General features: G+C 42.5%; 1 protein-coding gene across 3 annotated transcripts in view; it reads right to left on the bottom strand.

Moving 5' to 3' along the window:
* Positions 1-14,083, bottom strand: part of LOC148027557 (protection of telomeres protein 1a-like) — a 187,800-nt gene that overhangs the window by 143,475 nt on the left and 30,242 nt on the right. For all 3 annotated transcript variants that reach the window (XM_087689290.1, XM_087689291.1, XM_087689292.1), the window contains exon 2: positions 9,768-9,904. In XM_087689290.1, coding sequence (XP_087545416.1) covers positions 9,768-9,904 — 137 coding nt within the window. The remainder of the gene's footprint in view (positions 1-9,767; positions 9,905-14,083) is intronic.

Here is a 14,083-nt window from a genome sequence, read left to right as displayed (position 1 = left end):
GCGTGGACTGCCTTTTGAAAATCGTGGACTGCCTCCTGAGTTTGAAAATCGTGGACTGCCTCCTGAAACCTGTGTCTGAAAATCATGGACTACCTCCTGAAACCTGTGTCCTGAAATCGTGGACTGCAACCTGTGTCTGAAAATCGTGGACTGCCTCCTGAAAAACAGCAACTTGTATCTGAAAATCTGCACCTGCTGATCTGAATGGACAGCAACCTCTGTCTGAAAATCTGCGCCTGCTGATCTGAATGGACAGCAACCTGTATCTGAAAATCTGCGCCTGCTGATCTGAGTGAACAGCAACCTGTCAATCTTCAGTGGGACACCTGGACAAGGTTCATTTGAAGTGTGCAAGGAGTAAATGCTTGTGTGGGAGCTCTGTTATGAGCTGGAGTGACAAACACAGACCTGTAATCATTTCTAAACTGCTGTAAACATGAATGGACAGCATGCATTCAGTCATTACTGACACACAGGAGCCTTGTACTACACTCAGAAGGCATCTTTGGAGCACAAGAATGTGTCAAAGCATGTATACATTGGATCAAATGTCTTGGAACTGAGATCTTTTGCTCAGAATACTCAGATCTGAAAATCAATGACAGGCTGAAAACTGTCATACACAGTTGCTCAGAATACTCAGATCTGAAAATCAATGACAGGCTGAAAACTGTCATACACAGTTGATCAGAATACTCAGATCTGAAAATCAATGACAGGCTGAAAACTATCATACACAGTCAATGACAAGTACTGTGCATTACTGAAGCAATACAGGTCATCTTGGGGATTCCATCATCTATATGAACTGGCCTATACATGCTGAATGCATGGAGAATTGAAGCAAGCAATGAGCATCATTGAAAACTGAATTTTGAAGCTGAAATAAATGCAGTTACACTGTCCTGGTTAATTACAAACAGCTCATGAGGTTTATGCCATTGGTCAATGAAGACAGGTTGTCTATGCCTACTCAGATGCTCATGTATTGAACTTGCCACTACAAAGTAAATGTATGACATGGTCAAAAGACATTTTGGAGCTGCTTGGAGCTTGGTATGCTGAATTCTGGTTGACTGCAACCTGAAACTGAATTTGTTGACACACTCAGTTCTGGACTTGAAATTGCTGCTGGTTACTCACAGTTTACAGTTTTCAGAATGCATGTATGTACCTTGGCAGTGAGGTTACATAAGCTTAAGCTGAAGCAAACACATAGCTTATGTATTGACAGTTATATCTACAGTTGAGACCACTTGTTTGAGGGTTGTTTTGGAGTGTCAGTGGGCTGAAATACCCTGGTTTTTTTCTGCAATTTAGTGCAGAAAACTGTCATAAACTGTTACGGACTGAACTTAGTCAGTCATACTTATTGGACTGCAGGGAGTCAGGCACTTGATAGATAGTCTATTGCATCATGGCTAATGCACATGGGACTGACAATATCACTCAGATAGTTGGAGAGAAGTTGGATAATAAGAACTTTACATTATGGAAATTCAGAATGAAAAACTTTCTGGTTGGCAAAGGTTATTGGGATTTATGTACAGGAGATGAAGTTGCTCCTGAGTTGCCTGCACACAATCCAACAAATGAACAGAAAAGAGCCTACAGGCTATGGAATGAAAGAGCATGCAAGGTGCTGTATTGGTTTTCCTTATGTATATCTGATGCTATGGTAATTCAAATCACTGGATGTGAGACTCCGAATGATGCTTGGGACATACTGATGAAAAATTATGGAACCATGACACATGCAAGAAAGATCCAGTTGAAACAGCAGTTCAACAACATGTCTAGGAATGGCAAGAGCATCCAGACGTATACCACGGAGATTAAGACCATAGCTGATCAACTTGCTACTATTGGCTCAAGTGTATCAGAAGATGATATGATTGCTGTTGCTTTGAATGGCTTAGGCAAAGAGTACAAAGCTTTTGACACTTTCATTTCTGTCAGAGAAGAGCCCCCTAGCTGGGAAGAGCTAGTTGCTTTATTGCTGCATGAGGAAGTCAAACTTGGTTTGAATACAGGTTCTAGTGCATCTCAGAGTAGAGACACTGTGTTGTACTCTAGCCAGCGTGGCAAAGGATCTAGAGGTCGTGGTTCATTTCGAGGTCGTGGTGACACTCGTAATACTTATGGACAGCAGCAGCAGCAGAGTAATTGGCATGGTGCAAATACACAAGGCCAGCGTGGATCTAGTGGGTTTAGAGGCAGGGGGAGATCACCCCGAGGTAGAGGTGGTGGTTCTAGTTCATGGCAGTCGTCTGATCAGTCCAACAGGGACAAGGACTGCCATTATTGTGGCCGGTATGGGCATATTGCAAAGGATTGTTACAAGAAGCAAGGAGATATGAAGGCAAAGGGCAGACAGCATGGGCACTATGCATCTTCCAGTGGTGCTCATGATGATCAGGTTGATAGACTCTTTGCCATGCAGCATGTATCCAAGACTGCATCAAGGCAGAACAGAGATGACAGGTGGTACATTGACTCTGGAGCGTCAAACCACATGACCCCGCATGGAGAGTGGTTTGATGAGATGGTTGCAGGTACACATGGTCATGTATGTACTGGGGATGATACCCAACATGACATAAAGCATAAAGGGATTGTTCCATTGATGATGCCTAATGGCAAGAAGAAAGGCCTGCATGATGTCTTACATGTACTGACCATAACAAAGAATTTGTTGTCTGTGGGTCAAATGGCAGAACAGAATCTGCAAGTGAGGTTTAACAAGGATGGATGTTTCATTGAGGAGTATGGAAATGGCTGCAAGCTAATTGCCAAGGGCAGAAGGGATGGCAGGATGTTTACTTTGGAAGCGACCATTCCTGAACTTAAAGCAGCCATGTTTGCACATGATGAGAGTGCCATTCGAGATGTAGAGATTTGGCACAAGCGGATTGGACATGTCAATGTACAAAAGCTGAAATCTATGCAGCAAAAAGAAGTAGTACTTGGATTACCTAAATTCAAGTATAATGATTTTGGTCATGTATGCCCTGCATGTCAGTTTGGAAAGCAGGCACGATTTCCCTTCATGAGACATGTAAAAAACAGCACTAGGCCTTTACAGTTGGTACATTCTGATGTCTGGGGTCCTTCACATAATGCTTCCTTTGGCGGTGCACGATATTATGTCTCATTTATTGATGATTTCAGCAAGTACACTTGGCTTTATATCTTGAAACATAAGGATGATGTGTTTGATGCATTCAAAGACTTCAAGAAACATGCTGAAAATAAATTGGGCTGTTACATATCATGTTTGAGATCAGATGGAGGAGGTGAATATGTCTCAAACTACTTTGACAGGTATCTTGCTAAACATGGAATCAGAAGACAACTCACATGCAGTTATACACCGCAGCAAAATGGTGTTGCAGAGAGGAAAAACAGGGTTTTGATGGAGTCAGCTAGAGCTATGCTGAATGAAAAATGTCTGCCAAATGGTTATTGGGCTGAAGCAGTGGTGACTGCTGTATATGTGCCGAATCGAACCCCTACAGCAGCGATTCATGATGTCACTCCGTATGAATGGATGTATGGTCATAAACCTGATATTTCAAACTTGAAGGTATTTGGCAGCATTGCATATGTGCATATACCGGATGAGAAGAGGAAAAAATTGGATCCTAAGGCAATGAAAAGTGTGTTTATTGGATATGCACAGGAACGGAAAGCTTATAAGTGTTATGTACCTTCTACGCATGAGACACTCATAAGCAGAGATGTGGTATTTGATGAGTTAGCATCTTGGTATGGGACTCCTGTTGCAGTGCTTACTGATGGCTCACCCAGTATGAGTCATGCTGAAAATACTCCTGCAGAGAGTACTTCCATGACTGGTCAGACAGGTGATGTATCATCTACAGTGAGTCCTTGGACAGGACGATTACGAAGTCGCACTACTGCATCCACTGACACGGATATGTCAGTGAGGGGGAGAACAGATAAGGGAAAAGAAAAGGTTTTTGAAGATGTAACAGGTCCACTCACTGCAGGTTATGATTCATCTAGCAGTGACAGCTTAGATAGTGAATTGGGGATTCCGTCTGTTATGACGCCAAGTGCTAGACAGAGCCGTTATGTGCCGCCTCATGAGAGGCAAGCTCACAGTGAGCCACAGCTCAGGAGATCAGAGAGGGTCAAACGACCTATTGACAGGTATACTTACACCGGATATTCAGCCCGTCATTATGCTTATATGACGAAAGTAACAGGTTTTAGAGAACCAAGTAAGTTTGATGAGGCAGTTTTAGATGAGAATTGGCGTGCTGCTATGGATGAGGAATATTCAGCTTTGGCTGAAAATTGTACATGGGATTTGGTACAGTTGCCTGAGGGCAAAACACCTATTGGATGTAAGTGGGTGTATAAGGTAAAATGTAAATCAGATGGATCATTGGAAAGATATAAAGCCAGGCTGGTTGCAAAAGGGTATGCGCAGCAGTATGGTCTTGATTATGAGGAGACTTTCAGCCCTGTAGCAAAGATGACTACAGTTAGAACTGTGATTGCTTTGGCAGCAGCTAGAGGCTGAAAACTATGGCAGATGGATGTAAAGAATGCATTTCTCAATGGAGAATTACAGGAAGAGGTTTACATGGAACAGCCTGAAGGCTATGTACATCCAGAATTTCCAGCACATGTATGTCGGCTGAAAAAGGCATTATATGGGTTGAAACAGGCACCCAGAGCATGGAATGCTCGCATCAGCAGTTATTTACAGCAACATGGTTTCCGATTGCGAGATGCTGATCATAGTCTATTTGTGAAAAAGACAGATAATGGCTATGTTTTCCTAGTTGTCTATGTTGATGACTTAATCATTACAGGAGATGATGAAAATGGGATTGCTGAAATAAAGACATGTTTACAGACTGAGTTTAAGGTCAAGGATCTTGGAGAGCTGAAATATTTTTTGGAGATTGAGGTTGTCTCTACACCTCGAGGCATATGGCTGCTACAGAAGCAGTATGCTCATGACATGTTACAGAAATATGATATGGCTGATTGCAAGCCTATGGATACGCCTTTGGAGCAGAATGTCAAGCTGCAGATTGATGTTGGGACAGAAATTGAGAATGTTACTATGTACAGACAGATGGTAGGCAGCTTGATCTATCTCACGATCACTAGACCTGACTTGAGTTATGCTGTGGGGCTGATCAGCCAGTTCATGCAAAAGCCTCGCAAACCACACTTGGATGCAGTCAGAAGAATTCTGAGATATGTAAAGAGTACCACAGATCATGGGCTGTTTTATGCATATGGGAAAACCCTTGACTTGATGGGATACACTGATGCTGACTGGGCTGGTTGCACATATGACAGGAGGTCAACCAGTGGCTATGCATTTGGATTAAGTAGTAGCATGATCAGTTGGCAGAGTAAGAAACAGCCTACAGTTGCATTGTCCAGTACGGAAGCAGAGTACCGTGGTGCGGCCTTAGCGGCCTGTGAAGCTAAGTGGTTACAGAAGTTACTGAATGACTTGGGAGTACACTTGGACAACAAAGTCAAGCTGTACTGTGACAATTTGAGCAGTGTTATGTTAGCAAGCAATCCTGTTTATCATGCAAGATCAAAACACATTGAGGTTCACTACCATTTCATCAGGGAAATGGTTTTAGCAAATCAGATTGACTTGGAGCATGTGAAGACTGAAGACCAGGTAGCAGACATCTTTACGAAATCACTTGGTAAAGATAAGTTCATTCACTTTAGATAGCTACTTGGAGTGATGCAGATGATTTGAGTTTTGTTTTTGAGCTTGAGGGGGAGTGTTAGAAATCAAGCTCACCGTCAGTGTGTCTTCATCTATGACCGACATCTATGACAGCTAGTGTGTACAGCTGTCTACATGTGACTACATTAAATAAGTCGGGTTAGTAGTCAGTCAGTGACCTGACTAGAGTTAGTCAGTCTAGTCTACATTTACACTAGGTCACTTTATCTTGTAGTGTGTGTGTGCTTTTCAGTTTTAGTGTGTGGAAATGAAGGAATGAGCTTGGGAGCCTGAAGGCTCATGGATATGGAGTCTTTCCCTTTCTCTCTCTCTACTCTTTGAACAAGACAACGCTCACCATGGCACTATTGGGCACAAGTGGCACTATGGGCAGGTCTGCATAGCCACAGCTATGGCAACTGGTGCAACATTCAGTAGCCTAGACAGTGAAACCAGGGACTAGCGGGCACTGTATTGCAACAAGCAATAGCTCACTGGCTGAGGCAGCAAACTAGCTCGGGCAATCCAAAAGGTGGTGGAGCAAGGGTTGAGCTAGAGAGCTCACAGCACTTCCACCTCCTTCAATGGCAGCTCCTCTTTTTGCTCCTCCTCAGAGACAAAGACCAATGGCAACAAGGATTGAACACTCTGATACCATATGTGAGAATAGGCTGCCAACTATAGAGGTAAGAGAAACAAGAGGGTGTGTGAGCTAAACAAGAGAGAGTACTTGCTTGCTGAACTGAAAAAATAGGTGAAAGTATCACTAAGGTTTAGGTCTAAGGTTGACCTAACCACACCTCCACAACTAACTAGAGTTATGTTTATTTACTCTAGAGCCTAGTATCACTTCTTTAATGTCCTAAGATACTAGGTCTACAAAACCTACATTAACTCTCTAATAAGTGTCCACACTACACAAATTACATTGGACACTACACAAAATTGGCAAATTCTAACACAGTAAAATGAATTGTGATAGTTGTGCAATCTCAAAGCACAGAATAATCCTCAAACTCAATCCATCTATCAAAGAAGGCAATCGCAATCCGAGCACCTATCAAAGAAGGTAATTGCAATCCTCAAACCACGGAATAATCCTCGAACTCAATCCATCTATCAAAGAAAGCAACTACAATCCGAACATCTAATGGGCTAGTGGCACGCGCCATTGAAGATTGTTCTGGTGTGTTAAATCTAATCCTCAAGCACCCCTTTAGTAATGAAGTTACTTTCGTTAGCTGTCACAAGGATGTCTATGAGAGTTGTCTATATCATGTCTTTTAGTGCATACATCCGTGGTATGTCACCTACCAATCCACATGCCAGAGATGACACCTTAAGGTCTCCACTCTGCCTCTCATGTCAAGCTCTTCACCAAGATCAAACCCAACCTATGGTATAGCATCAATCGTGGGAGTAGCAAGGGCTGCATTAAGTTTCCCCTCAACATGAAGAAATGAGTCAAGTTCTCTCCTTCTTGCTGCTATGGGGATTCTTGGGTTGCTGAATTTTCTACGCTCTACTGGTCTTGTGGAGTCACTTGTGAGGAGGGAAGGAATAAGGAGGAAAAGGCAGAGTCCATTGCATGAAACAATGTTGCTAGGGAGGGGAAGTAGAGGCCATTGATGGTGCACAATGCAACTGGTGATGGTTGGGCAAACAAGCAATCCAAGAGAGGAGGGTGTTAATTGTCCCGAGAGGTGGCTAAGGAGGGTAGCAACTCGGGGGAGATGGCTAGGGAGGTGGGTAGGAGCTATGACAAGGCAAGCAAACAAGCAGGGGAGAAAAGGTTGGAGGCTGTCAAGCAATAGGCTGGGAAAGAAGAGGTGCATGAAGGGCTGACTATGTTGAACATTCACGAAAGGGGGTTTTTGGCATTTTGAAAATGCAAAAGCTTAACAAAATTAAGGGCAAAGAGCTCTCGTATGAAAAAGTCATGTTGATTCTTTTAAACCTCTTTTTGCTTCAAATCTCTCTCATTTGAGCAATGCACAAGGATTGCTACTAATAGGATTAAAGGATAGTGCTATCACCCATCCCTCATACAAAACTCAACAAGTCTCAACTTGAACATGTGATACTATGGGCCTTTCATGCTTTAGAGAATATCAATGATATGACTTGAAAGTCGAAGCAACCAAACCAATAGAGGATTCAGAACATTTCCATAGAGATATGTTAGAGGATATGATCGATGAGGTAGAACCTGAGGTTGAAAAACTTAATGGTGGTTTCAAAAGAGATATTGACACATAAGGAAAGGAAATCTAGAGGTTGATTTTCGTTTACTATTTGGTGATGGTTTAGAGCTATTCACCTATTGATGCAAAATTTTGAAGTGGATGGAGAGAGATGACTTAGCAAATTTACATCGATTGTTGCGACTTTACCTAGAGGATTTTCAGTTCAAGCCAACTTTGGTCGTGACTCCTTCAACAGAGGACAAGTCTAGATCAGCTTGATACTCAAGATGGTGGTAACACCTCCACTCCTTGGTTCAAACAAGCTCATACATCTAGAGATCACATGGTGGCATTGTGTGTCTCACCCAAGGTACTGCTAGCTAACAATATATCTGCTTAGGGACTTCCATTGGCAGTGCATTAGTCGCTTGAGATTGTGAAACTGTGTATGGTTTCCTTACTTGGGCTTGGGGTACTATACACACAACTCTTGCATATGGCAGAAATAGTTGCAAATATTAATTAGATCATTTATGTCACATGTATTTGGTGTTGTGTTGCCTTCTAGATTCTATCTCGATTCTCAATGCAATCAAGGTCGTTTGCCATTTTTCAAGAGGGTATGTCACCTGCATGTGAATTTACTCCTAGCTTTGGGTATGGACTTTGTATGGAAGACATAAGCAAGACCTTGGAATTTAAATTGCCAAGGATTAGAAGTGAAAATTACTTTAACGTCCAAAAGAGCGGTTACAACATTAAGCTTAATGTTTGGGCCAGAAATTTGGGGAAGACAGTTGCAACCACTTCACATTTAATGTTCAGGCAGCCCAAGGATGTTTTAATATCATATCAGTGTTTGGCTCGATGTCATCTCCTCTCACATTAATTTTGTTTTTTGGAGCAGATCAGGGGTGAGTGCCCTCTTCACTCCTTGGCAATGTTTTCCCTGATCTGGGTTGATTAGGGAAGCATGCTGCAGTAAATGATCACGCATGTGGGTAGGCATCAATTCTGGAAGAGAATAGAGCAGCTTGCTGCTGCATATTTCCTTCAAAGTTGACAATTGGTCATGCATGCAATGTTTTCAAGCCATCCAACCACTGGCATGGCTGTGTGCTAAATGGATGCATGTTGATTCCTTATAGAGAGCAAACAGATCAGTTTTGCTGCATAAAGGCCACTTTTTTGTGGGAGAAACAGCTGGCAAGGTCAAGGAGACATAGCTAGATTGATCTGGAAAAGCATGCATCAGGGATTTGGGGACAATATAGAGACTGATCTACTGCTGTATGTTAGCATTAGAAGGTGATTTGTCACATGCAATAATTGTGATTGCCATAAATGGTATTTGAGCCAATGGTAATCCGCAAATATAACTATGGAGGAACACAATACCAGCTAAGCATCAGCTTTTGTACTCCAAATTGAGAGCTCTTCAATAACTTAAAAGAAATGTCAGAAGGGGCCCCAGGGTTGAGCGTCATCTTCTCAATGTGGGAGCATTCTAGCTCCTTGCTGACTCACAGTTAGGCTTACTGTGCTCTGCCACTTTATGTTGTTATTGCTCTTTAGTTTCACTAACGGCCAGTTTCATTCTACCTTTTGGTTACAGGGTCTACAATATTATGCAAATTTTCCCACAGACAAATTTCAGTCATCATGCAATCAGACCAATAAAGAATATATTTTGTGCAGTGGAAAGGGCCAGTACTACAATTTATGATCCTCACTCTAATCAAAATAGTAACCTTGCTACTAAATAGTTCTCAATCCACAAATTAGCTAATTAAGCAAACATGCCAATATTAAACATACAAACTGTAGAATTGAAACCTTACGGTCACTCGATGAAATCTGATTACATCCCCAACTGATCTCACAAGGGGAAGTGTTTCTAATGTGGAGGAAAAGACTAGAACTCGTAAACCAGGACCATTGAAAGACATGTCTTCAATTGTCATTATGCAGAGCAAATCTGAAACAAGGATGAAAAACAAATAAGTTTTCCCGTGCATGCCCTCTCCAAAAACAAATAAGTTTATTTCTCAACACTCAGTATAACCTCACAAGAAGCATGAATCAACTATTCCAAGAAAAAAATAAAAATGACCACTATGTGAAGCATCAAAAATTTGATGAATATTCCCTACTTTCAACAACTACTACTACTACTACTACTAGAAACTCAATGAGTTTAATGAGTAAGTTGTGAGCATATAAAAGTATACTTCCAACAAAAAGGGTCAAATGTAACCTTCTAAGAACAGGGACTACATTAGTACGCATGTGCAACATGAACTAAAAAAATAGCACCCCAACTCCGATATTGTTTGACACAATCTCAAAGTGCAATGAACCCGTAACTCGGTTGTTAATGTAGAGTGTGGAAGGATCCTAAAAGCCTTTTGAATGTTAGATCCCCCACCCACAGAGAGAAAAAGAAAGAAAGAAACATCTATTCACGTCTCTAGAAGGCCAAGATGGCCTATGAGACCATAACCAATACAACTAGTATCATCATCTCTCATCAGAGAAGAAAAACAAAATTATGTCTAGATCTACATGATAAACTGAAATGAGAAATGAAAAATAAGGCAAGAGTATAGAGTATCTCCCTCTCAGTCTATGGAATCCACCAAAACTCTGCCAGCTATTTCCGGCTGAGGGTGGATGTCATGGGATTTTATGTTTACAATGTGAAAAATGGAGATGCTGTGGATCATGTAGGTCTGCATACTTGGTCTACAGGAGCTTCAAGACAGGTTACAGGACATAAAGCAGTGACTCTTTAAGTTCATTTTGCTTAGATGTCACTAAGTTTGACAAGTCCACTTGGTTTGAGCATGGGACATGGTATATGCCTTTGTTAATGACTTAGGTAACTTAAGTGTGCCTTATGAAACTTAGTGGTTATGTGGATGAAGAGCAAGGGTTTTAGTGTGATTTTTGACGCATTTTCACGCGCGTGGACCGCAGGGAGAGTGCTTGAACAGCTGGACCACAGGAGGAGCTTCCAAGGCATGCAACTCAAGCTCAACTCAAGGGGAATGGTCAAGATTAAATCCATGAAGGTAGAGTGTGATTTTGCCATGCATTTGGGGTAGAGAGGAAGAGAGCTATGGTGCTGTCCTGATCAAGGAAAAACAAGGAATCCATGACCAGCAATGTCTCTTCTTGCTTCATCTTCATTCTCAGGGCTTTTCTTGATGCCTAGGCCCTAGAGCTTGGTTCTTGCTCCCGGGATCTAGTGTACCACTTGGAACAACGAAAGATGTGATTTTTCTTGATCTATAGGCTTGCTGGGTATTTCACTTGTGCCTCACTTACGCCTACGCTCACATAGGAGTGTCGGTAATCAGTGGGACAATGGGGCGCTTTTTACTCTCGGTACGAGAGGTTTTTTCCCCCAAACTTATTGTCTTATTTCATATGTACTTATGTCACACACTTACGGGCACTTATCGTGTTCGGGTGTGAACACCCCCTACAACCCTAAGGTTTAAGGGTTGTACCTTGTACTTTCCGTCTACACTCTTTCAGTCTATTGCATTGGGTGTCGTGCTTCACTCTCACACTGTCTACTGCACTCTAAGCTGAGCTTTGATCCTCTCTCCATCTCACATTTGGTATCAGAGCTTTGGCTCTGTTCAACTCAGCTCAACTTCTGCTCAAGTTCAGCTCTGCTCCCAGCACTTGCAGAGTGCTGTCTTGTGGTGCTTGTTCTGCAGTCTCTCAGCCAGCACTAATCAGCAAGGAAGCCTGTCAGCAGGTCGTCCTGCACCTGCCAGGCCACACTGCTCACTTTGCCCGCTCACACTACCCGTTGGCGTATTGTGCCCTGTCCATCCGCTAGCCTGCCCATACATGCAACTCGTCCTACACCCACCAGGCTTCCTCCACGCTGCCTGCACCTAAAAGAGCTCCTAGGTATTCATTGGAAGATATGGCCTGTAGAGAGAGATCTAGAAGCTCCAAGGTGGGTAGGTGGAGTCGGCTATGGCTACCACAAGATGGAAGATGAAGATGAAGTTGAAGATGGAGTCATGAGCTGGACAAAGATGACCAGAGGTGAAGAGAGACTAGAGAAACAATGTATGGAGCTATGCCATGCTCAGCTTAGCTCTGATACCATGTCAAAAACAAGAATCTAGAGCATGGCAAGAGCTATGGAGGATGGAAGATGAATACACTACTCATGGTGACATAGACTTAGATAGACTAACTCTTACCAAGTGAATTAGGCTCCAAGATGGAAGCTTTGACTCATAAACACATTCTTGTGTAAGATGGACAATGACATTGACAATGACTCAAATTGATAGTTCCATTACATTGAAATGAGTGTCAACAAGTACATGTCTTTATAGCTTTTGGATAGTACAACTGTACCTCACTGTGCTTATGGGATTCTGGACATCTCTTCCTAGAGCATACATCATATGTCTATCTTCCAGCCTCTTTTGGGCACACATATCAAGCATCATTTGCTATTCTCAATAAGATGTACAGTATACTATAACATACAAGGACGGTACAACTACCTTTTTCATGACGGTTTTGGACCTCTTCGCCACATCATGGAGTATGAGGACCAAAGATACTTAGGTCTTTCCTCCTAGAGCTACAGAGGCGCTACACAGCACAATTGCGAGACAAGAGACCAGCTCACCCAGAGGAACCCACACACAGAGCAATGATAGACTTTTTCCACAAACCCGACCACCCTACTAACACTACTAGCCTAGCAAAGATAGAGATATCCCGCTAGACACCTTACATTCCACGCCATGGAGTCATGTTGCATAGATTCATTTCACTTCGTCAAGTACGACAACCCCATCTACCACGACGACGTCCGAGGAGGCTACCAGCCAGATCAGAGCCATTATCACAAGACACCAAAGACTCACCACCAGGCATAATAGTGGAGCAATTAGGGACCGCATCATAGCAAAGATTATGTGCAAATCTTGAGATCCACTACAATCTATAACATGTTTCTATCAGATCTGGTTTTCCTTTTCTACCAATCGGACAACACTAGACATGGTTCCATCATACAACTATTCTCAACATTGTTTCATAGTCCCATCGTACAGTTATTCTCAGCATTGTTTCATAGGCCACTTATTTTAATGTTATCTTTATCTTATTGATGAGATGACATTAGACATGGATGTACTCTGGATTTTGTGTCATAGGCCACATTGGCCTTATGTAGATGTTAATATATCTTTCTTATTTCTTTTCGTAAAAGGTAATTGTATTAATTACGAAAAAGTTTACATGATTACAAGATACACGATGGCTCTACCCCATCGTGTGTACACACTGACTCTTTACAAGAACCAAACGGCCAAGGACTTACAAAATCATGGAAGAGGGGCGGAGGAAATTGCCATATGCCAGGGACGTAAGTCCTCCCAAGAGAGTATGTCAGAGTGTCAGAGAAGATCTATCTGCCAATACAAGAGACCTTTAAGCCTAGCAATATGCCGCTGAACATTATAAGCGGAATCAAAAAGGAAAGCATTCCGAATGGTCCAGTTGTGCCAACAGCCCCAATATCGAAGAAAATGAAACAAGATCTTCATATGTGGCTGTGTCGATGTGGGATATTTGGGCTGCGCAAAAACCCAATCAAACGGGCGTAGCGAGAAACCAACCACCGCTCGCCAGACGGCTGACAAGAATGACCAAATTTTCTGAGCAAGGGGGCAAGACATAAAACGATGACGGGCGGATTCCACAGTGGTGGTGCAAAAGAAACAGTTGCCATTGGAGATTCGACACTTGGAAAGAGCTGAAGCAAGCGGAAGACCACCAATCATCACCCTCCAAAGAAAGACCTTATATTTGAATGGTGTCTTATTTAACCAACCCCCCATCACAGTTACCCTCCACCATGACTGGGATTTATGCAATCCCCATAGAGTATTAGCTTTAGTAACCAGCCATTGATGATCTTTAATCAAAAGATGATACACCTGGTTAGCTGAAGCCTTTTCTAAATTCAGACTACCTGCAAAGTCCCAGTCTTGCCAAGGACGATCCGTAGCAAGGGTAGGAAAGGGTTGTCTGCTATGAAGCACCATCAAAAGTTGTTCCCATAAATACCTGTATCCACGAGGGATCCTGAAAAGCCTCCTGGCTG

This window comes from Lygodium microphyllum, chromosome 12 (assembly GCF_053477565.2).
Source record: "Lygodium microphyllum isolate KBCC chromosome 12, Lygodium_microphyllum_v1.1.10, whole genome shotgun sequence".
NCBI lineage: Eukaryota > Viridiplantae > Streptophyta > Polypodiopsida > Schizaeales > Lygodiaceae > Lygodium > Lygodium microphyllum.
The sequence above is the reverse complement of the archived record's forward strand: the minus strand, read 5'-3'. Positions and strand labels throughout refer to the sequence as shown.